The sequence below is a fragment of the Hyperolius riggenbachi genome, chromosome 1, assembly GCF_040937935.1.
Source record: "Hyperolius riggenbachi isolate aHypRig1 chromosome 1, aHypRig1.pri, whole genome shotgun sequence".
NCBI classification, from domain to species: Eukaryota; Metazoa; Chordata; class Amphibia; order Anura; family Hyperoliidae; genus Hyperolius; species Hyperolius riggenbachi.
The window spans coordinates 479221808-479247008 of record NC_090646.1 but is presented as its reverse complement, the minus strand read 5'-3'; the positions used below and the strand labels follow the sequence as shown (position 1 = coordinate 479247008).

The 25201-nt window shown below is 42.9% G+C and overlaps 1 protein-coding gene across 3 annotated transcripts in view; it reads right to left on the bottom strand.

Annotated features, from left to right (window-relative positions):
* Positions 1–1128: 1128 nt before the first annotated feature.
* Positions 1129–25201, bottom strand: part of NFATC4 (nuclear factor of activated T cells 4) — an 88819-nt gene continuing 64746 nt past the window's right edge. For all 3 annotated transcript variants that reach the window (XM_068241520.1, XM_068241529.1, XM_068241538.1), the window contains 5 exons: positions 18562–18702; positions 16917–16972; positions 13424–13550; positions 9452–10621; positions 1129–1440 (listed from right to left, as the gene is read on the bottom strand). In XM_068241520.1, the coding sequence (XP_068097621.1) occupies positions 1385–1440; positions 9452–10621; positions 13424–13550; positions 16917–16972; positions 18562–18702 (1550 nt within the window). In that variant the 3' untranslated portion in view covers positions 1129–1384. The remainder of the gene's footprint in view (positions 1441–9451; positions 10622–13423; positions 13551–16916; positions 16973–18561; positions 18703–25201) is intronic.

Here is a 25201-nt window from a genome sequence, read left to right as displayed (position 1 = left end):
GACAGCTGCAGGGGGCTATTGGAAGCCCTAGGTGAGTAAAACTCATTTTTTTTTGTTTGACTTAAGTGTCCCTTTAAGCTAGGCAAGATTGTAGAGTGTACACTAACTAAGAAGTACTATTTGAAATTGGAAATCAAAGCAGTTTTATTTTGGTGTTGTGATGGATAGGGTGGTGAAGGGGCTAGAGTCTTCATCAAGCTTTAATTTCAGTTTGACAACCACTGTCAGTGGAAAAATAAAAATGCAGCCTATTAGGTACATAATTACACTGGTCATTTGTACCTGCTAAGGCCCCATTTACACTTAATCAGTTGGTATGCGATAGTGTGCGTTAGTACGCGTTAGTGTGTGTTGGTACATGTACATGCATTGGGAAGAAGATTTAAAATGCGTTAAGTGGGAAAGGTGCCATAGGAAGACATGGGCATTACTTTGAAAATCAGTTTTCTTTCCGTTTTAACTGAGAGCAACTGATTAAGTGTAAAAGGGCCCCACCTGAGAAGTACAGGCTGGCATCCTGCACTTGAGTGTGTATAGCCCATACAGGCGTCTTAATGCCATCTTATGGCACACCAAATACTGTTACCTCTTTTTTTAACTTATCTGATAAATGAGCACCGATCTGACATAAGGACTAATACATAAAATAATCTAGTGGTTATACAATAAACAACAATGTAATAAATCTGTTTGGGCTGCAGGTGCAGCAAAGACCGTATCAATACAAAGATGATATTGAACAGCAGTATATCGTGTATTGCCGTTGAATGAACCTGAATAAAAAAAGGTTGGAATAAATTCAATATTGATCATTGATTGATTTTCCCCATGATCCATTGGTAGCACAATGCCACAAGGTAGCTCCTCCTTCCTCATGTACGCCTGTATAGAGACCGCTGTAGACAATATAGCTTTGGTGGCTTGTCAAATTTCTCACTTTTTGTCATTTGATGACTGGGCCAGAATCACATCTCAGCGTGTCCTTCACAATCCGAGGTTACGGCTTTAGAATTTAGAAAACTTATTTTAAAAAAGGAAGGTTTGAAGGATCTCCAAAATATTAAAGTACATCATTAGACGTTTAGTAAAAGTCCATAGAAGGCAGAAATAAATGATTTGACAGTCATATCACCAGCAAAAAATATTTACTTCTACAGAGAAGCTGATACATTTACAAAATTAATCCCAAAAATAAAGCAGAGCCATGTTACATATCCTGCTGGGAAATGTCTACTCTCAAGTAGCTTGTTTATACTCTGGAGAAATTGTTCATGTTCTCTTGGTCCTCTGTTATCCAAAGCTTGCCCTGGATGCGTTTGCTGCTGAAATGCCTTTTTCTGGGACGGTTACTGGCTGGTGTTATTCTTGATCGGATGCCATGTTTTTAATTCTGATGCGGCTCTGGAAAGCTGTGCAGATCCTGACCTATGAATTCACTTACTGCAGCGGAAAGAAAGAACAGGCAGCTGTGTGAAACAGACATTTGTATGGCACATATTAGCACATTACAGGGGTGGCTTTAGCATAATGCATACCTTATTCAGAAACTACATTTGCTAATCAAGGGTGATCATAGTAAAATGTACAGAATACCCTGGTAGGATTGTACTATTCACAAGGAAGCTGTGATTAGGACAACACATCTAAGGTACGGACTTTAAAAAAATGAAGCAGACTCAGATTAGTCAAACAAGATATTTGATTAGTCTGGCTGCACATCAAAGCCTTTGTCTATGTATAGAGAATTGCGGATACGGTAAAACAGATGGACAAATTTGTAATCAGACACTTTTCTTTGCCTTAAACTGATCATACATTATACATTTTTAAAGGACAACTGAAGTGAAGGAGATGCGGAGGCTGACATGTTTATTTCCTTTTAAACAATATCGGTTGCCTGGCATCCTGCTGATCTTTGATGCATCAGTAGTGTCTGAATTGCACACCGGAAACAAACATGCGGCAAATACAGTCAAACATCTGATTGGCACGCTTGTTCAGGGTCTATGGTTAAAAGCGTTAACACAGGATCTAACAAAAATCTATAAAGAAGGAGCAGCTCCCCACCCCCCGAATTATCATTATATGTAACTTAAGGTGCCATTGAATGGTACAATTTTGATGGAACTATCATATTTTTGATAAGGCCATTCAGGCTAAAAGAATTGATTATATTTATTTGATCCACACCACTAAAGAATCCAACTTGCGATCCTATCTAAACCAGTTGTGATCATCAGGAAAATCCACCCTGCAGAACGATCATTTATTTAAAGAAATGATCAATAATACAAATGTTCAGGACCCATTGGGCCCATTAGCTCCTCCGTTTTCATACAATATAATCTGAATAATCTGATTGAATAGGCAGTTGTTCACTAAATAATGTATCCTTAACGGGCACCTTAACGTTGATCAGGAAATGCTGTTCTTCAGGAGTTTGGGGGGGGGGGGGGGGCGGAGCTGGGGGTTGGGTGAAGGAGGTTCCCAATCGGCAGTGCACAGTAGCCTTACTAAGTGTGTGTGTGTGTGTGTGTGTGTGGAGGGGTGTGTCTATTGCCCCCTTTTATTTCCCTGTGTTCTTCTGCCTTATGAACACAAAACGGGGGGGGGGGGGGGGGGGATGAGTGTTGTATGGTATGGGCACTGGGGAAATAAGTGCTTTCACACAGATGCAGAGCCTTGGAAGGTATACTAAGTATTGCACTACCTATTCTACCTGTGTATTCCCAACATGGTATTCAGGAGACAAACTTGTAGCACTGCTTTCCTGCAGGCTCTGCACTTGTGGGGGAAGGGTGACTATACTGTATGTCCATATGTTTATACACTATGTACATTGTAGGCTGCATGTGAATCCATGCTGCGATACCTTCTTACATCCATGGCAAGGTTTAAACAGAGGCATAACTAAAAATCATGCCCCCCCCCCCAGCAAAACTTTGGAGGGGCCACCCAATGTTTACACTTTTTCCCTTGCATACCCCTGGTGACCCTCACAGTCAGGGAGCCGTAATCTTCACACCCATAACAAGTGTAGCCACAAAAATGCCTGCTCTGAAGGATGGACCCCTTCATTGAAGGCAGTGAAGTAGTAGTTGGTGCCCACTTACAGCTCTGTACCCCATTGCGGGTGCAGTGGCCGCTCCTCTCTAGTTATGCCCCTGGGTTCAAATATGCTCAGTGTTGGGGGCCTCATGACAAAATTTGCTATGAAACACCATGGCTTATAGTTTTGGCATGAATTTGATCAGTCGTCGTCAATCTCAATTAGGAAACCATCTGGTAATTTGACCCAGAAACATAAGTAGCTACAGGCTGCTGCAGTGCACACACAATAAATGTATGAAGCCGCTTAGAACAATTAATTGCCTCAGCAACTATTTCTGCTTTCCTTCTGACAGCCAGGGAGAACATGAGACAAAGCATTGAGACATAAAACAAATGCAAAAAACACCAGTCAATAAATATTCCAGAACCCTGCACCTTCCCCATCCTCACTCCCACTCTCTTTCCGCTCTGTCCCCTTATTTTAAAATGCCACTGGTAGTGCATGGTTTAGTGACAGGTAGTACATTCCTAAATCAGCAGTATGAATATGGTTTGGTTATTGGTACCAGATTGTTGTACGCCACAACTGTGTCTGCAAACATTTCTCCTAGGAAAAACTCAACCATTCTACAACTGATAGAAAAGGTGGTCACTGTGGGGATACCATGGTCACCTGTATGACAAGGAGAGACCAGGAGCCAAATGGTGCAGTATTGTGGGGTATTAGATATTAGATTGTAGTACAAGAGTATTTATACTCCCAAAGGTGGGTTGCAGTCCCTGCAACCATCGTATATCGCCAACAGGGAAATAACCGTCCCCGCTCGGTATTCCAGGTCCTACTGGAACTGGATGGTCGCACTCCTGTTTGGTCCTTCTTGGTTAAAGAAAACACCACACCCGGAAGGTGAACACCTCCAAAGGAGATGTAATGTATAGTACTGGGGGTGGAGGCGCCCAAAAATAGGTAATGTAATGAAACAAAAATATGGTGGAGGGAGGTGTCTTTACCACTCAAGATGGAAGAACCCAAACCACAGGGTTAATGTAAAAAGATTAAATTATTTATTCAGCACAATTAAAATGACAACGCGTTTCACGGGTCTCAGCCTGCTTCTTCAGGTCAATACAAGTGCCTTTAAAATATGGTCACAAGCATGGACACCAGAAATACTAATAACAATAACGTATTTCTGGCGTCCATGCTTGTGACCATATTTTAAAGGCACTTGTATTGACCTGAAGAAGTGGGCTGAGACCCGTGAAACATGTCCTTTTAATTGTGCTGAATAAATAATTTAATCTTTTTACATTAACCCTGTGGTTTGGGTTCTTCCATCTTGAGTTGTAAAGACACCCCCCCTCCACCATATTTTTGTTTCATTACATTACCTATTTTTGGGCGCCTCCACCACCAGTAGTATTCTACAACTGAGGAAATGTGAGCATCACCCTCAACACAGCTACCAGCAAGTGGACATTTCTTAAAAATGACATGTTGATTTAATAAGAGAAGTGGAGCTAAACTAAGTGAATGTCTTTTTGGACTACAAAACAGACTACATTTGGATTATAAAACAAACTTTATCCTCTTTTAAGAATAAAATATAATTATACTTTCTTGCCAGCTACTATACCACTGAACAAATCTTCAATATTAAGCAATTGTAGTGAATTAAATATTAAAAGGTACAGTTCTGTTCATATTACAGCATTTCTAATTTTCAGTTGCACAAGAAGAATAACCAGATCTATTAATGATTCATTTTATGTGATATATAATTCAAAACGTCAACTGCATAGCCTTTGTAGTGACCGGTAAATAATACTGCAATTGTACCATGAGAGTGCATACTCCATCACTCAGAGCTCTGCACTTGCATCTTTGGCATTATTTGTTTCCATAAGTATTTCAAACACCTATCTTACATTCATTGCAGGGTCGGGAGGTGCAACCAGAAATTGGAGAGCAATCCAGAACTCATTGTTTTTTGTTCATTGTCAACAACTTATAGTGGATCTACATTTAGAAATTGATCTTAGCATATTAGCAAGCAGCATTAGTAAGCAGCAGTACTAGTTTTTCAGCTTTTATTCAGGGTTTACCTTAAATTTAAAGTAAACAAGAAAAAAACCTCTGGGTGGGCTCCTGATCGCGTGAGTATGCCTAGCAAGATTCATGCTGGGAGATTTACCTCAGGAGAGATTACAAGCAGCACAGAAGCTGGTTCATTTTTTTCAGTAAATATTTTGTTGTTGCTTAAAGAGGAAATGATAAAACACTAATTCATGTTTTTAATGCACATTGGGCTTGATTCACTAAACCGTGATATGACAAAAAGCACACCTTATCAAAGATAGCACACCTTATCAAAGATATCACACCTTATCAAAGATGGCACACCTTATGAAAGTTAGCATGCCTTATCAGAGTAGCATAGTGAGCGCTACGAACCCGCAGGGGCTCAGGGCAGGATGAGTGCCATTGCCAATTAGCAGGCATAAGTTTGTAGCACTCGCTATGCTACTCTGATAAGGCGTGTTAACTTTGATAAGGTGTGATATCTTTGATAAGTTGTGCTATTGGTCATATCACGGTTTAGTGAATCAAGCCCATTGTGTGGAATATATAATAATTTACAATGCGCTAAGCTTTATCCATTGCATATAAACCATGTTTGCATTATTACATGTATATGTGAAATATTTTTGCTGAACATGACTTGTCATTTGAAAATTTAAATCTCACTAATTGGTTAATTGAAGCAAACAAGGTGAGAGTGAAGATTTGTTCTTATAGGGAGTATAAGAACTGCCATGCAAATTTGCATTTTTAGTGCTGAAAATTTTGTGTCACTCAGTGGTGGATAGGGATGGTCGGAAATGCTGTTTTCCTATTCAGATTCCTGAAAATGCAGATTACCGATACTGCGGCACACCGACAGTAATCCCATTTCAAAAAAAGTATTTGTTTTTTACAGAATCGATAATAATTACAGACATCCACAAGATATTACGGATTCCGAAAAAAACTTTACAGTGCAGTATACTTCCAAATACTCTAACTGGCTAAATACTTCTGAGTCGGTAGCACTGAACCAAGAATGCAGAGTTTTTCCATGCAAATCTGATTGCTGCGGTAATTATAGACCAATCACAAGACTCAAATACTACCATAGATTTTCAAGTCTTCTGATTGGCCTAAAATTTCTGTGGTTTACCGATTTTCACAGTAAATCACTGCATTCTTTGATTAGTCCAATACTACCGAGTATTTCTGATTTTCTCCTCCTCTGCGATAGGAGAGACCTTGGCTGTTACACTCCGGCCCTCTGCTTCACAGAAACATGGCTACATGAGGTCATCCCCGATGACGCCCTCCTTCTCCCGGGTTTCAGCATTGTCAGAGCAGATCGGGACCCTGCCCTCTCGGGGAAAAAAAGAGGCGGTGGCATCTGCTTCTACATCAGCTCTGCATGGTGCCCCACCTTGACGATACTCGACAGGAAGTGTTCTCCGGACCTGGAACTACTATTAATTAACTGCAGACCGCCATATTCACCACGGGAGTTTTCTTCTTATGTCCTTGCTGGAGTTTACATCCCCCCTGACGCTGACGTCAAATCTGCCCTACTGACCCTAAGTGAGACCATCTCGCAGTGGGAGACGTCCCTTCCGGACTCACTGTTCATCGTGGTGGGTGATTTCAACAGAGCCAACCTGCGCCAGGAGATGCCACACTATCACCAGCATGTAGCTTGCCCCACCAGGGGCCCGAACACCCTAGACCACTGCTACACGGCACTGAAGGATGCATACAAAGCGGCTCCATGGGCAGCCCTGGGTTCCTCTGATCACTGCCTCATCCACCTTATCCCTACCTACAGGAGGCGCCTAGAATCAGCCAAACCGATCGTTAAGTCCTCCAAGGTGTGGTCAAATGAGGCCAAACTGAAACTTCAGGCCTGCTTTGAATGCACTGACTGGAGGTCCCTGGAAGCGTCAGACCTGGATGAATGGGCAGATAACGTCGCCTCCTACATCCGTTTCTGCGAGGACTCGTGTGTACCAACGAAATCCTTCAAGGTGTACCCGAACAACAAGCCGTGGTTCACCAACAAGCTACGGCAACTGCGGAGGCGGAAAGAGGCTGCACACAAGTCCGGCAACCAGGAGGACTATAGGATGGCAAGAAATGACCTCAAGCGGGAGTTGGGAGCGGCCAAAAAAGAGTATGCGGAGAAAATTAGACTTAACCTGCGCTCAAACGACTCACGGGCGGTATGGAAGGGGTTGAAGGCCGCCACAAACTACAAGCCCCAACCCCAGCATGCAACACCCAGCCCGATACTAGCAGAAGAGCTCAGCAGTTTCTACCGCAGGTTCGAGAATCAGGAAGAACTGGAGGACAACCAGGTACCGGCTACCCCTCCCCCATGCACTGCTGGCAACACCGAAAGACTGCCCCCTCCCACGGTGGTAAGTGAAGCAGAGGTCCTGCGCCTCCTCTCAACCCTAAATGCCAGGAAGGCCCCCGGCCCAGACGGTGTATCTCCAGCTTGCCTGAAAACCTGCTGCAGGCAACTTGCTCCCATCCTCTACGCGATCTTCGCCAAGTCCTTAGGGGAAGGCAAGGTCCGGCGTGCTTCAAAAAGTCTACCATCATACCTGTGCCTAAGAAACAAGGGGTCACCGAACTGAACAACTTTAGGCCCGTGGCCCTGACATCCGTCATCATGAAAACCATGGAGCGCGCCGTCCTGGCCCACCTCAAGCTCTCCACCTCGCCACTCCTAGACCCCTTCCAGTTTGCATACAGAGCAAACAGGTCCACTGACGACACGATCAATATCTGCCTAGAGCTCATCAATGACCACCTTGATAGACCAGACACTTATGCTAGAATACTACTTCTGGACTTCAGCTCGGCCTTCAACACCATCTGTCCACGCATTCTCCAACGAGGCCTGGCTGCACTTGGAGTCCACCCAAGTCTACAACTTTGGATTACAGACTTTCTTACCAACAGGTCCCAAGTCGTCAGACTGGGCGATATCCACTCTCAAGCTGCGACCACGAACACAGGAGCCCCCCAAGGCTGCGTACTGTCACTACTGCTGTTCTCCCTCTATACGAACAACTGCAGGTCCGAGGCAGACTCTGTCAAGGTTATCAAGTTTGCTGATGATACCACCATCGTTGGCCTTGTGACCAAGGACGACGTCCAGGAGTACCGTCAGCAGGTGGAGAGAATTTGCAATTGGAGCAAGGAGAACAGGCTGGTGCTCAACACCGCAAAGACCGTGGAGTTAATCATCGACTTCAGGAAGGCGGCTCCCACCCCACCCCCAATTTACATTGGCGGCAAGGAGGTAACCAGAGTGCCCTGCGCCCGGCTTCTAGGTACTACCATCTCCAGTGGCCTCAGCTGGAAGCCCAACATCACTGCCACCCAACGTAAAGCACAGCAGAGACTCTTCTTCCTCCGCCAGCTGAGAAAGTTCGGCATGACTCAAGAAATTCTATCCAACTTTTACTCCGCCACCATTGAGTCGATTCTCTGCTCCTCCATCCTGGTGTGGTATGCTGGCGCCACTGTCAATGATAGGGACAGACTACAGAGGGTCATCAAGTCAGCGGAGAGGATCATTGGGTGCCCGCTCCCCTCACTTGCCCTACTACACAGCAAAAGACTAAAAACCAGAGCATTGAGTATTGCAAATAACTCCTCACACCCTGGCCACCACTACTTCAGCATTCTGCCCTTGGGACGGAGGCTACGAGCCATCTCCACTAAAACCACGAGACATAGGAACTCGTTCTTCCCCTCGGCAGTCAACCTACTAAACTCCCTCCACGTTCTACCATCAAAGCGAGCTTCAACGAGTGGCGAGGCCGGCGGCGCTACGGCCGTACAGCCGACCAGCCCACAAGACCTAACTATCGACACCGTAGGGAGACACTAGGATTGTGATTGTGTGTTTTTTTTACAATGTTTGTGTGAATCTGATATCTGCTGTGCCTCCTTCTATGCACTCTCTCTTTCTCTGTACTTCTTCCTCCTTCTATGCACTCTTCCTGAGCCATTGTATTGTACTGTGCCAAAAACAATTCCGGGCATGTCCCCTCATGCTTGACGAAATAAATGATTCTGATTCTGATACTGGCATTGTTTATAAGTGAATGAAGATGGCAGCCTCCGTATGCCTCTCACTTCAGGTTCCCTTTAATTCCTGCTTGGTAACAAAGAACAAAAAAGTCTTGTTTTGTATTTATCTTTACCTTTCACACTAAGATTGCTCAGCAGCATTTGTTTTGTATATCCAGGAATTGTATTTAAAACATTTATAGAAGGAATTCAAAGTTATGTTCTACAAGTTTTGTGGCATTTTAGACATACCTTCTTCCAGTGTAATTCCCTGGATTGGAATAGAATGAAATGGACTTGCAAACCCTTGGCCTTCCTTTTCTAAATCCCTTCTGTCATTGCTGGAAGACTTTGTATACTCTTCATGATGATCCTGGTAACATGGTTCCTTCTCAGGGGGTTTTGTTGAAATGCACAGTGAAGCATCAGCTGGTGCCTTTTGACTTGGTACCGTTGAACTAGGAATGGATGAGGAAGAAGCTGAGGTGAAGGGTGCTGGATGGGGGGAAGGGCACAGAATGGTGAGCTGATTGACACTACAGCTGGCTGGGTTTTGGTAAGATGCAGAAAACGCTTGCGGCATATTGTTCTCCTTAGTGACAGCCAAGCTTGAAGCCTGGCCAGGAAACCCTGAATGGCTAATGGCTTCAACTTCTGTTTCTAAGTTTAATGGTTGAGTTGGATTGGCAGGGTGATTTGAGATGGATATGGAGTTTGGAATAAAGTGTTGATTGCTGGTACATGACTCTGTTCTGCCCACTTCCTGGGATGTGGCAGAAAGTTTGACCTGCATTGTATCCAAGTTTCTACTTTCACCTAATGTGGTATATGTGGAAGGAGGGCATGCAGGGTATTGCTGATAATCGGGTACAAAATGATGTGTGTTGCTTTCAAAATCTAGACTCTGCAAAATGGTTGAAGATGAATAGTTTTGCTGGGATCCTGTACCTCTCTCCTCTATTTTACTGGGAGAAGTTAGATGGGGAAGCAAGGGCCCGCTAAACGTAGAACATTGGAAATGGGATGAGCTGCGCTGTGGGGACCAGGGAACTGGACTTGGAGGAAGGGTGGAACTGGTGTTTGACTGAAAGGGGACACTTAGCGACATATCATTATTATTCTCTTGGTAGGGAATGGCACATTTAAAGTCTGGAGCTACGGGAGGATTGAAGTAGCACCCCAAAAAACTACTCCCTACACTGCACTCAGGAGTAACTGGGAACAATTTATCTTGATGTGGAGAACTATAGTAAGGAGACACATCCATGGGAGTTTCAGGTATGTTTGGTGAAATAGAAGGAACAAAGGTTGTAGACAAGTCCATCTGTCCTGGATTTAATGCTAGGTGGCATGGTGGTGGGAGAGAAGCAGATGGGAATCTGTGTAGCGTTATCTCTGGAAGAGGTTCCTCCTTAAATATGACTGTAGGAAAATTAATAGAGAGAGTGAAGAAAAAAAATTAAAAAGAGAAGAAATAACCAGTTTATAATATATAAACATGACATGATTCACGTATCAGAACTTAACAAAGATATATGACTTCTCCATTAAGGACAACTGTAACCTTTTAAAACAAAATAGATACTCACCTAAGAGGAGTAAAGGCTCTGGATCCCTTAGAGCCTTCCTATTCCTCTCTGCATCCCCTCATTCCATCACCGAGCCCCCATTCAAATCACGCGTGGGCTGCATCTTTGGATCTCCTTGAAAGTACTTGGATCTCTTAGTGCTTCTGAAGACCAGCATCTCCATACTGCCCATGTGCTAGTCTGCGCTTGCACAGTATGGAGCCGCTCGTCTTTGGAAGTACTTGGCGACCTGAGTACTGCCATGGCAAACACCTCTTCAACATTAAAGTTGGAGGCTGGAACTGAGGGCCCAGCGGTGGAATGAGGGGATGCAGAGAGGAATGAGAAGGCTGTAAAGTATCCAGAGACTTTCCTCCTCTTAGGTGAGTATTTAACTTTTTTTTTTTTTTTTTTTTAAAGGTTTCAGTTGTACTAAATGAGAGAGAATGGGAAGGAAGGTGGGAGCTGTGTCTTTGTAGGAATGGGCATAGGAGCAACAATGAATTTCTGGAGCACAGTCAAACTTCTTTCCTGCACCTTAGTCAGATTCTTGTTTCTATTGTGGGCTCCTGGCAAAACAAGGAGCCCTCCAGGGCATGGTTAATGTATACATTTTAGTTTCTGTTCTGCTTCACATTTAGACTAAAGTATTTCATTTTTTTTCTATGTAGTGCCAGCATATTACACAATGCTTTATAGAGTCCATAGAAACAGAGCCGGGACAAGGTCCTTCAGCACCCAAGGCTGAGACACCAAAGTGCGCCCCTCCATCCCTCCACCCCAGCCGTCACACACTGATTGCTCTTAGACTAAGAGGCACCCCAGGGCCCCAACACCTTAATCTCTAGTTATCTGGCTTGTAGTCACTTCCATGTATCTCCTTTTCTTATTTCTTTCTGCTTCAAACACAATTAGGAATGACAGCTGAATGAATTGTGCGCCCCCTCCTACACTGCGCCCTGAGGCTGGAGCCTCTCCAGCCTATGCCTTGGCCCGGCCCTGCATAGAAATAACTGTGTATAGGACACCATGGTGTTGATTTACCAAAGCTGGAGAACATAAGAGGTCCAGTAAAGCTGGACTATTTTATTTTTTTATTTTTTTTAGTATTATTAGCAGGAGCTTTGATTTACTAGAAAAGTTTCCACTACTGGTGTTGTACTACTAATTTATTAACCTTTTAGAAATGCATTTGCCTTGATGTGACCCAGGCCAGGATTCAACACTCCTGTCATCTATAGGAGACTATAAAACTCGGGGTCATGTTTGTTGATCACTTATGTTTTTCAGTGGCCTTTTAAGCCACCACGCCAGCAAGCAAGAAAACATTCAGAATAATTTGGGAAGTACTTTTCACCTACTTTTTGGTACTGTTTCAACTACAGTGTGCTGAAAAGTTAGAAGCCTGTAGGCTCAGGTGTTCTGGTGCCTTAAACTCCGCCCCCTCAACACAGGTCACACCCCCAAATAAAAATATTCTGAACTCTAATGCTGGGAATACACGGTTCATTTCTGCCGCTCGATTCTCCGCTTGATCGTTTTTGCCGCTCGATTCTGCACTTGATTCTCTTATCTTCCGCTCGTTTTTCTTATCTTTTTCCATTCACTTCTATCAGGAATCCAGATAGGACATGTCGGAAATGATCTATTGAGCCATCTATCTGCGGCAGAAGCAAATGGTGTTTTCCCAGTATAACGGTCCACTCCTTAGGATGCTTCCTCTCCTTCCAAATGTTAGAGTTTGAGCAGCTCACAAAGGTAATGCATATTTTACACTAATCTATAGCAGAGTGGTGTAGTGGATAGCGCTCTCGCCTTGCAGAGCAGGGCACTATCTGCACACAGTTTTTATGTTCTCTCCATGTCTGTGTGGGTTTCCCCCGGGCACTCTGGTCTCCTCCCACATCCCAAAAACCCGAAAACATACAGAGATCACACAGTAATCCTTGTGAACCTCACCCCAATACTTTTACTCATAAATAAAGAGATGAGAGGTATTGACTAAGCAGCAGATTTAGGCAGCATTCTTCCTATAAAGGTGGTCACTATCGATCCAATTCGGCGGATGAACAATGGTTTTCAATCGTGGCTATATTTGTTGATCGTGCGCACCAATGAACAAAATGGTGCTGGCTGATATGAATCGATTAATAAGATCGATCGGAAAAATGGATTGATCGTACTAATCTGATCAGATCAGCCAGTACGTTTGTTTATGTGCATGATCAATTGTTTCCAATTAATTATAGCAGTGATCGGAAATGATTGATTGTCTGCTAGATTGGATCGTTAGTGGCCACTGTAACTTCAGTTGCACTAAGAGTTTACAACAAAATCTAATTCTTGGTACACACAGTGCCACTTCCAGTCAGGTCGGCGGGTTGCACCGATTATTTCTAACTTGTCCAATCAGCTCCTGATCAATAATACTATTGATTTTGTGACGTAATGATGGGAAAATCGATCCCGCTATCAATAGGGAGCAGTTTAGAGATATATACACAATGCAATAGAGTGCGCGTCAATTTGATGGGAAATTGCATTGTGTGTACCCATCATTACATAAATACAGCAATACAGATTGTAAAGATAGTATTTTACATTATTGTCAAGGTCAGTCATCAAAAGCCATGTTTAGATAACCGCAGCCACTCACTTGGTAGGTACCGGAAGCTTTGCATGGGGCTTCTTTTCCTGCGCCCATTTGAAATATAAAAGTAGACCTGCAGGGGGCGGGTTATCTCCTTATTGCAGTACTCTGGCACTTGCACAGACAGCAATGACTAGAAGCCAATGAAAATGATTAACATGTTTAATAATGCAGTCACATAATTGTTAAAATACACAATGATAGAAATGTAGATTAAGGGTGTATTCTAGGCTTCAGCACTAGGCGGCAGCAAAGGAGTACATGCTGGATAGGCATAGTATTGTCTATAAGGCAGAGAACAGAGAACAGATAAAGGCTACTCTCCAGATAGACAGAAACAGCACTATGAACCAGACTATGAAGCAACAGGAAAAGTATAGCAGCAAAAGCAGAAACATGCAGTAACAATGTGGTAGTAATCTTGCATAGTTTGGGCCACCAGTAGCAACATTGGTATGCTATGGGCCATTCTATCTGCATATTTTTAACCACACCACTTAGCTATGGAAAGTTATATATATATTTTTTATTGCTGTTCTATTTCCTGATTGGCTAAAATCAATGTACCCACTTCCTATTTAGAGTGGAAGTGTTGACACCTGTATAAAAGCGAGACAGCAACAAAATAACTCGGACTGTGTACACTCAGGAAGAGTGAGAATGTTCTATACATCCTGAACTTGGGATTACCAGTTTTTAATATTAAACTGCTGAGTTCCAGGGATGTGGGGAAAATGCAGGGTAAAGTCAGGGAAGAAATCTGCAAGGGGGTGGGGGGGAGACAACACTTACCACCTCTAAGTCTTATATCCCTTTTCCACACTCTTCAAAACTAGAATTATTCTTAAAATACTTGAATTGAGATTAAAGATGAATTTTTACATCAGTGTTCCATAATAATGCTGATTCTACCTCCTCCCGGCTCAATCAGAGTTATTGGGACACTATTTGAAAGTTGTATATCCTCCTCGAGAAACTGGAGGCAGAAGGCTATGACCAATTTTCATTGTCCAAGGTTTAACACTAAAACAATAAAAGTTCAAGGGGCCTCTTGTTTTAGATCACAGTAAGGAAAGATGTGGGGCAACCAAGTTGTTGTTGTTGTTTGAATACATCTTTAAGCCAAATTTAGTCAGAATTTTTTTTTTTTTTACCATTTCCTCATTATTGTGAAGGAAAAAGTCAAAATATGTAATTGGCTTAGTATCTATAGTATTTTACATGTTTTATTTACACAGGTTTTATAATGTTTGTGGCTTCTTACAAATGGTGTTTGATATATGTGAGTTTGATAATCACCTGTATGAAATACTGTTATGTTTACTGTATAATGTTATTATTATTATTTATTGTATTTATAAAGCGGCAACATATTACGGAGCGCTGATGTTGCAGAATACTTCTATTTATATATTGTATTTATTAAGCGCCTACACAGCGCTGGACATTAGTTAAAGAAAACCTGTAACAAAAAATAACCTTCCCTGGGGTGTACTCACCTTGGGTAGGGGAAGCTTCTGGATGCTATTGAAGCTTTCCCCGTCCTCCTCGGTCCCACGGCGACAGCGATAAAGCTCCCCGAACAGCGGGGATGTAAATATTTGCCTTCCCGGCTCCAGCGCAGGTGCAGTATCGCCTTTCCGCTCTGAGATAGGCGGAAATACCCGATTGCTGTAGGGCCACTCTACTGCACAGACGCAAGTCTCCTGCGCCTGCGCTATAGAGCGGACCCGACAGAGATCGGATATTTTCGCCTATCTCCCTTCTCAGGGGAGGATTGCCGGACTCTTCGGGGGAGCCAGTGCTGGATTGCATGCAGTTACAGGCAGGGCCGGTTTAAGCAACAATGGGGCCCCAGGGCAAAATAAACCTAGGGGGCCCCCCCCAACATATACCCCGGAACAAAAATCGGCATTAGGGGACCTTTTTTGCAGCTGGTATAGTCAGGGTGTGAAGTCCCAATCGGTCGGAGCTCCACATTCTGGCTATCCCAGCCTGCATGGGGGACAAGGGGTTAAAAAGTTTCAGGAGGGGGGACCCCACATAATTAAAAAAAAAAAAAAAATTCCCACACTCTAAACATAAAAAAAATTGGGAAAATAGAAAAAAATGCCAGGGATCTTCATACAGCCATATTGCGGCTGTATAGCGATCCCTGGCCAAAGCGATGCGGCTGCATATAGACCCCCTGGAAACCCCGTCAGGAAATTTATTGCTCTTTCTTTTGATACATGTAAAATTACACTACCGTTAGGTTTGCTACTAAAAGTGACATTTACCGCATTTAAAAGTATACTTTTTTCCTTTGAAACTTTAAAATCGATTTTCTCAAAAACTATAAGGTCTTTTGAAAAATTGTTTTTTCCTCTTATTCCTAATGATCTCCTTAACATATCCTGCAAATTTAGGGTTTCTAGCATTTAAGGTGGATTTGCTATTAACCATTAAAGTCGGCAGGTTTTTAAATGTGTATTTTTTTTCCTTTGAAACTTTAAAATCGATTTTCTCAAAAACTATAAGGCCGATTTGAATTTTTTTTCCTCTTGTAGCCACTGGGGGCCCCTACAAGCTCTGGGGCCCTGGGGCAGCTGTTACAGGTTCTCTTTATGGTTACAGACAATATTTAGAGGTGACATACAGCAATAAGACAATACAGGAATACATGTAAACCAGATCACGCAGCACAGTATAAGTACAAGGTAATGCTTAGTCAGTCACTGGATGGGAACATAGAGATTAGGCAAGTCGAGTTTGCTCAGATCCATAGGATGGGTGTATGGCAATGAAGTGTGTGAGAGCAGGTAGGAAACATAAGGAGGAGGACCCTACCTGAAGGCTTACAATCTAGAAAGAGAGGTAGGGACATGAAAGGTAGGGACCAGAGTTCACAGAGTTCAGCTGCAGGTTTAGAGCACTAGTGAGGGAAGGGTGGGGGGGAAGAGTGAAAATGTGAGTTTTGAGGGCCTTCTTGAAGATGTTGAAGGAGGGGGAAACCCTAATGGGGGGAGGTAGGGCGTTCCATAGTGTTAGAGCAGCTCTTCAGAAGTCCTGGAGGCGTGCATGGGACTGGGTGATGCAGGGGGGCAGTCAGGCGAAGTTAATTGAAGAAGTACAGTCAGTGGCTGGGTGTGTACCTCTGGGTAAGATTGGAAATATAGGTTGACGAGGTTTTGTGGACAGATTTCTAGGCCAGAAATTTTTTGAAATTGAATCTGATTCTGGACTTAATAGGAAGCCAGTGGAGTGAATCACAGAGGGGACCCGCCGTGGTGGAGCGATGGGAGGAGTGGATAATTCCGGCTGTTGCATTCACGACAGATTGCAACGGGGCAATTCGGGTCATAGGGAGACCAGACAGAAGGGAGTTGCAGTAGTCAAGGCGGGAAACTATGAGGGCATGGATGAGGAGTTTGGTGGTGACAGAGGTCAGGAAAGGGTGGATCTTGCAGATGTTACGGAGGTGGAAGGTTTTATGGAAATAAAAAGGAAAATATTTTACCTCATTGCTTTTGAGCCTGTTTACTTTTGCCTCCTCTTCCCACTGAAGTTTACCATCTATTGGTAGCAAAGAGACAGATATAAAGTGTTGTTCACAAACCCAAGACATGATAGTGTAATACATAATAATACACAATAGTATGAAGAATAAAGGATAATCATTCCTATTCTATTTGGAGTTTTTTGCTTTCAGTCTAAAGGTAATGATACACTACAATAATATACAGTGATTTAATAATATAATATACAGTCTAATATTAATATACAGTAATTAGTAATATAATTAGGTAATATACAGTCTTTATTGTACAATCTTACCACTTCTATGTAATATGAGGGACTACTTTAAGTATCTATTCAAAGTATACTCACTCAGTTTACCCTTCTACTACAAAAATTTGGTAAGATTGTATCATTAGTGGGTACCTTTGCTATGCACTGGCAGATTGCCACATGATGTGCTCAAAAGATAGATCCCCCTCTGATCAAAAGCTGATCAGAGAGGGATCTATTACTGCCACATTTTAGATCTATTCAGTATCCATTGGTCTACTACTACAGCTGCTTCCCTAGAGCTGGTGATTGTCTCCCCAGGTCTGACCTAAGACATATTGGGCTTCCTCGGAGCTCTTGTAGAGTATTAGCGGCAGTGGAGCCCACCCACTATTCACCTGTCTGGCTGGAATGCTCTCTGGTGCTCGTACTTCCTGACAAAGTGGCGTGTACATACTCATGTAACACCGCCGGGTTACGTAGTATGGGTACCAGGGAGGCGATGGAAGGACACAGCCTGAAGTAAGAGCTCTCTCTGGTCTGACAGATGAGTGCCTAAAATCAATTGAAATTACAATAAGGCAGAAATGTTGGGTCATCGATCTTCAGCAGATTCAACTACAGTGATCCAATCTGCCAGGGAAAACTGAATAGTGCATGGGCACCTTTATCTGTATTACCTATACAATTTAACTAATACTGGTTACCCATCTGGCTACTTATACTGGGAGTTACCTACCTAATACTGGTTGCCCATCTGGCTACTTATACTGGGAGTTACCTACCTAATACTGGTTGCCCATCTGGCTACTTATACTGGGAGTTACCTACCTAATACTGGGGGCACATCTGGCTACTTATACTGGGAGTTACCTACCTAATACTGGTTGCCCATCTGGCTACTTATACTGGGAGTTACCTACCTAATACTGGGAGCACATCTGGCTACTTATACTGGGAGTTACCTACCTAATACTGGTTGCCCATCTGGCTACTTATACTGGGAGTTACCTACCTAATACTGGGGGCATATCTGGCTATCTAAACAGAGGAGGGGTCTACCTAATATTGCTACCTATGCCTCATCTAGTGCTGGAGAACCTTACCCTGGCCATGCTCCCATCCCCCTGCTAAATCTATATAAACAATGTGGCCTACAACTTATACTGTGTTTTAGGTTTTGGCCCCTTACTTAGAGTAGAAGCTTTGAAAGGGTAACACGAGCATTTTGCTTACAAGGTTATCAGTTGGTTTGTTTAAGATGTGGACTTTAACTTACAATTACATTTTGAAATGTTGGATGAAAACTATTAACAGAAACAGGAAGAAGGCTCAACAACCATAGAAAAGAAACTTGCTAACACATGTTTTACCTGGACCCTTCTCTAGAAAGATGACTTTTGAGTCTGAAAGGAAGTTGGAACCACACAGGAGTAATTCTTCCCGACCATTTACTGAGCAGGCGCTGAGAGTATAATTCTCCACTTGAGGGAGCTCCTGAGCTGAACGCTGAGCTAAGAACAAAGCAAAAACAACACATAACACTTTTAAAATACTGTAGATTGTGAACAGAAGAATCATGCACAGTATATTGCTTATCACATTCTCACACAGAGGGCCTGTCACACCTATTGCCCGTTCACACTACAAATCCCACCTGCAACGTGTTGCGAATCAAACCTTGACACTCATATTGAATAGTGATAAGATCACAGCCTAGAGAATGATGTCATGCACTGCATCATTTGAAATGCTTTTAACTTTTTTTTGTTCGCTGCCAAGTACCCGTACTGACCGTTTCAGAATAATTAAAATGGTGGAAATTTAGGACCAGCTGCACTTGATGTGTTCATGCACCGGAATAAGACCGCAACACTAAGTATGGCATCAGGCTGATAAACTGGGCAACACTGCACTTAGGTGCAGAGATTTGGACATTTATCCAAAACCGCCAGCCACTCCCTAACCTTACAAACTAACTTAATGTAAGATGCTTTTCCTGCCTTGTACTTGCACTGTGCCTTCCCATCATTGTTTTATACAATGCTAAATAAAACTCCCTATTTTCTTCTACCTCCTGCAGATAGTGTTATTGTATGCCATGGGCCAGTTTTAACAGGAAAACCATGGATGGGATGTGGGAGAAACACACAAACATTAGGAAAACATACAAACTCCATGCAAGCAGTATCCTTGGCTTGACTGATCATTGAGATGCTTATTTTTCCAACTATATGCAAATACAGTAAAACCCCCATTATCCAGCACCAATGGGGATTGGCTGATGCCCGAGATGTGTAGTTTACAGTTGCTAGAGAGTTAGTGTTAAAAATAGGCCTAGATAAAAACTGGTACTACACCCCGCACTGTATACTTATCCTAAGCTCTGTTTTAATGTTGAAATACTATAATTAAAAACAAATTAAGACAAAGAGTAGGCTTAAAGAGACACTGAAGCGAAAAAAAAATATGATATAGTGAATTGGTTGTGTACTATGAATAATTACTAGAAGATTAGCAGCAAAGAAAATATTCTCATACTTTTATTTTCAGGTATATAGTGTTTTTTCTAACATTGCATCATTCTATAATATGTGCAGATTACACAACACTCAGCATTCAAAATGAGTCTTTCAGAGCAGTCTGTGAAGTAATGACCTCTCCTCTAGCAGAGGAAAAGTAAACAGTTCACTTACAGTTGAGATAATTAAAGTCAGATAACAGCCCTCTCCACGACTAACTTAGTCGGAGAGCCTAATGGCTTGTTTGCATAGAGATAACAACTGGAGTTTCTCAACTCTTCCTGTACTGGAAACAATTAGACTGATGTATCTGTTCTTAATGTTTTATTTCTTAGCTGTACTACACATACAAATCATATCATCATTTTTTTTTCGCTTCAGTGTCTCTTTAACATAATGTAACAGAGGTAAATTGCTGCATGAAGAATTGTAAAAGTAGCTTTATGCATCCTGCAAGGCCAGGATGTTTTTTTCTGGTTGCTTGAGACTTCTTGTTAACTGAGTTCTTGATAACGGGGATTGAACTGTATTGTTTACAATTTGTATGCAGGATTTTGGACAAATCAGATGCAGTTGCTGCTTTCTGATTTGCATAACTCCCACCTATCCCTTTTTATATGAGGGAATCGGCCCTCTTTGGGAACTAGATCCCTCTGTCTCTCTTTCTTCTTGTCCCGCTTTCAGGATTGATGTAGATCTATGCAAATGTATGTGTTTTCTACTGAAAAGTGTTCACATGACTCTAAAGTTTATTCCCATGCTTTACATTGATGTATTTCTTATTTTCAAATGATATTATGAAGGAAAATTAATGATGATAGAAAGACCAGTGGCATTTGTACTATAAAAGTCTTTTGCGTATTAATTCTTTGTGGTATGCATGACTAGGAGTGTGGTGGGGGCATGATTGGGGGTGTGGCAGGGACGTGTCTTGAAGGGAAGAGCCGCGCTGAAAAAAAAAAAAACTCCACTTACCTGGGGCTTCTTCCAGCCCCTGCCAGTCGATCTGTGCCCTCGTCACAGCTCCTCTCACTCCCGGTGTCCTGCGCTGAAGAAGCCGACCTCGCCAGGTCAGCTTCCGGGTCTGCTCATGTGCACTCCACGGCGCGGGTCACGTGGTGTATGCGACATCATCAGGTCTCTACTGCACAGGCACAGAACTACTGCGCCTGCGCAGTAGAGACCCGATGACGTCACGTACACCACGTGACCCGCGCCATGGAGCGCACATGAAGCTGACCCGGAAGCTGACCTGGCGAGGTCGGCTTCTTCAGCGCAGGACACCGGGAGTGAGAGGAGCTGCGGCGAGGGCACATATCGACTGGCAGGGGCTGGAAGAAGCCCCAGGTAAGTGGAGTTTGTTTGTTTTTTCAGCACGGATCTTCCTTTTAAAATTGTCCCTCTTTCTTAACTCAAAAAGTTGGGAGGCATGGATTTGTATTGGACTTATTTCAAATTGCAGCAAAATCTCAATCAAGCCATAAAAAGATGGATCTAATAGATTGATCATGTCTATCTTTGATGGGAATCAAACCTGGGTGGTCTAGTGCTGCAAGACCAAAGTGCTATTTTGCCACTGTGCTGCCAGTTTTACTAAGTAACCTCAATATGAATCTTGTAGTGAATAGTGAATATATTTATTCTGTGCTAAAAATATCTTCACAAAAAGCGGCACAGTCACATCATTTTATAGAATTCCAAGAACATGAATTTTTGCAAAGCCTGTACGAAACATTGCCATGGCAGCAGCGGTTTGTGTGGTTGGGGGAAGAGTAAGAGCAGCTTTCATGTGTTGTGAAATATTCCTCATCACAAAGACACTCAACTATGAAACACAATTCCTGCAGTTATACCAGGCCTACGAGCATCACTATGCTAAAACTTTCCTATTGCTTTATCTGCGCTGATTTTATCTAAATCAAATACTGTTACAGCACACAAAAATATATGCATTATTGCAGAAACACCATATTTAGGGTAAGGAAACTCATCTGAAAACTGTCATTTAAAAGGGTTGTGAAGCACAAAAGAAGACATGTACCATTTTCTGAATCTAATCTAGGGTGTCCTGATGGACTGCATTAGCTACATCCTTGTTGTAGATGGGTGTGTCAGGCAACACTGAAGCCCAAGGGTCAGCACACAACAACAAGGAAAAGGGAATGTTAAAAATGTGATAATGATATATCTGCCTCTATATTCCTCACACTTTCAGTTCTGTTTAATAGGGTTCAAAGAACCCTGTAAGCTGCAGCCATTTGCCTGCTGTCACATATAGAAGCTGAGTAGATGATGTATAAATGGCTATGCATACATTTCTTAAGGCTGACTGTGTAAAGGCAGGGCCGGATTTCTGGGAAGGCCACAAAGGCCATGGCATAGGGAGATAAAATCAGATAAGATAAGAAGAGCTGCATGACTTGGAGAGAGAAGAGATCATATGTCAAAGTTAATCACCTCTTCTTGTCCCGCAGAGCAGCCAGCCAGCACCCTGCTCTGCACTAATAGCTGAATTCCAGAGTTCCCCAATTCCAGCAAGTCTCTCTCTCACAATTCCTGGTGTGTTATGACAATCAACATCTGCTGTCACCTCACCTGATGATCCATTCCTCTGTATCATGGACATACAAGTTGATGTGAGAAATACCAGGGATTTACATTACAAAGCAGATAGAACTAAGTTTCGCTGAGTTTTAATGCAGGCATTTACAAACATCAGTGAACTCTGCTAGTTTCTTCACTTTCTCCTTTACAGCTGTGACACTGACCCCAGCAGCTGTAAATTACACTTTCTTATCTCTAGTCTACCTAAATTTATCGCTTTAGGTTTTTTTTTTCTTCCTAGCCAGAAGTGGTCTCAGTTAACTCTTTCCTGACTCATTTTCTGTCTTTCAGTTCTGACCATCTATGAGAACTGCACTAATAAAAATGCTGTTTGCTTTCCTTTCATTGCTAAACTGTCACTGTCACCTGAGCTGTTACTACCTCCATGCTAGTGTGTATGGTTTGGCATCCTTCTGCTTTCCTGTAGCAGTAGAGCATTGTACCATCTTAGCCATCAGCGAAAGCAGAGAGTTTTGAATCAGGATGATACCATTTATTGGCTTAAAAGAAAAAAGTAATCTTTCTGTGAATAAGCCTTCTTCAGGCTTTGTTCCTGTATACTGTCATTATGTTAGAGCACACCACCATGTGTACAGTACTTTCAACATTCAGAAGAGATGCATAGATTTTTCAGCAAATATAAATAAATGTTTTTTAGATGCTTTAAAGTGGAGCTGAACCCTTGCACAGAACAGAAGGAAAACATAGAAAAATCCACCTTGTATGTTTTAGAGAGCCTGTGTAATTCCCCCTTATCTGTGTCTAAGTTGTAATTTGATATCTCCCCTGTGTCCCCTGACTGCCACAACATCTAAGCTGATTTGAAAGCACAGGATGTTAACAATATGTCTGCTTTCATGAAAGCAGGAAGTAGACACTGCCAATTTATTGCAGGATTTGTATCAGCTGTAACAAAGAAATGTTTTTTTAAAGGTTATTATGTTGTTGTGTATCTTTTGAAGCCGAGAGAAAGTTCTGAGTTCAGGTCCGCTCTAATTACAACCAAACATCCAAAGTGAGTATTGAGAGGATGTTTGCTACATACCTGTTCTCTGTTTTGGATGGGCTTCTCTCCATTGAGCTGTCCTGTCACCTGTTTGTGGCTCTGACTGCAGCGAGTCGCACAGAGGACAAAAAAAGCAGCGCATGCTCTGGCCACTTGCGACTTGCACAAGTTTTCTGCTCCTGCCCAGATGTGCACAGCAACCAACACCAGTATAGTGTTATGTCTCTTGACAAGTACATACATTAGTGTCATTTCTCAAGTATGCATGCCCAGAACACTATCGGCTGCTGTGCACATTCAGGCAGGAGTGCAATTTGCAGGAATTAGTGAGGGAGGCAGAGCAGCACAACTGAAATGAGCCCATTCAAACCAATGATCACTTCTCAGAGTGTTGGACAGAATGTTTTTTGGTGGTGGCGGTGGTGGGGGGGGGGGGTGCGGTAGGTGACAGCAGGCCTAGGTCACTGGAAAGCACAAATCCGGCCCTGTGTAAAGGTGGCCATACCACTTTTAGATTTGCAGCAGATCCGACCATCAGATAGATTTCTGTCAGATGCCTGTCAAGTCTAATCTGACAGGAATCTATCTGATGTGTGCCACACACTAGGAACAGATTTCCAATAGATTTCAGAATGAAATCTATTGGAAATCAGAATGAAATCTATTGGAAATCTATCTAAATGCATTATTGGACCATTAGATCCAATGCAACTCTATGGGCCATCGATCTGCTGCCAGCAGCAGATCGACCTAGATCTTCCATCCTGTCAGATAGATCAAATCCATCGAAATCGATCAAAATCAGCCACAAATCGATCACTTGATAGATTTGAAAGAATCGATTTCTGATCGATCGATTGATGGCTGAAATCGACCAGTGTATGTGCCCCTTAAGTCATCTGAATTTCATGTTAAAGGCTGCTTCCAGACTACCCAGATTACTTAAAGCTTTAGATCAGGCACAGTTTTTTATATATGTTGGCCAATTTAGTTGCAACATCACCGGCCAATTTGCAGAATGGCTTTCCTGCCATTTCACTGTTTACCTGGTGTAATGTCACTTTCTTGGACAAGAAAGAATCTGGTGGAAAGGTTAGGTTAGGCAGAGGAGAGGGTAGGTTGGGGTTAGCCAGAGGAAAGGGGGAGGTTAGTGGTAGGTACAGAAGTGGAGAGGTTAAAGTGGATCTCCATCCACTTAATTAAAAACCATCCAGCGCTGCTGTAAAGAAAAGTTATATTTACCTGCGGAGTCTCGTCCCACGAAGCCGCCCCAAAGCCCCTGCATCACTCCACTTCTTGCGCTTGGCCCCGTCTCCCCTCTTTCCTCGGAGAAAAAACACCAAGCTATGGCGCTGGAAGTGGAGTGATGCAGGGGCTTCGGGACGGCATTGTGGGACGAGACTCCACAGGTAAATATAACTTTTCTTTACAGCAGCGCTGAAGGGTTTTTAATGTTTTGATGGAGATCACTTTAATGTTAGGCACAGTAGAGGGTAGGTTCATTTTTAAGCAGAGGAGGGGGGAGGCTAGTGTTAGGCAGAGGAGAATGAACATTAGATTTAGGCACTAACACAGCAGCCCCCGAACCACTTTGTGGATCACGTCAGCTGAGATCATTGTTCTCCCCACTCTCTGGCCGCCTGCCATTTGATGTTACTCCGACACTGCTCCTCCCCACCTCACATAGGGACAGAACACATCGCTGGCTGCAGTCACCAAGCAACATGCCTCATATGTGTGTACAAGGCTTTAGTTGTGGCTTTAAAGCTGAATCCTGCAGCTTACAATCATCTACTAATATACCTCCCATGCTGCTCAGCCCCACCCCGCAAAGGGACAGAACATGTCGCTAGGCTGCAGTGACCAGGCGATATGCCTCTT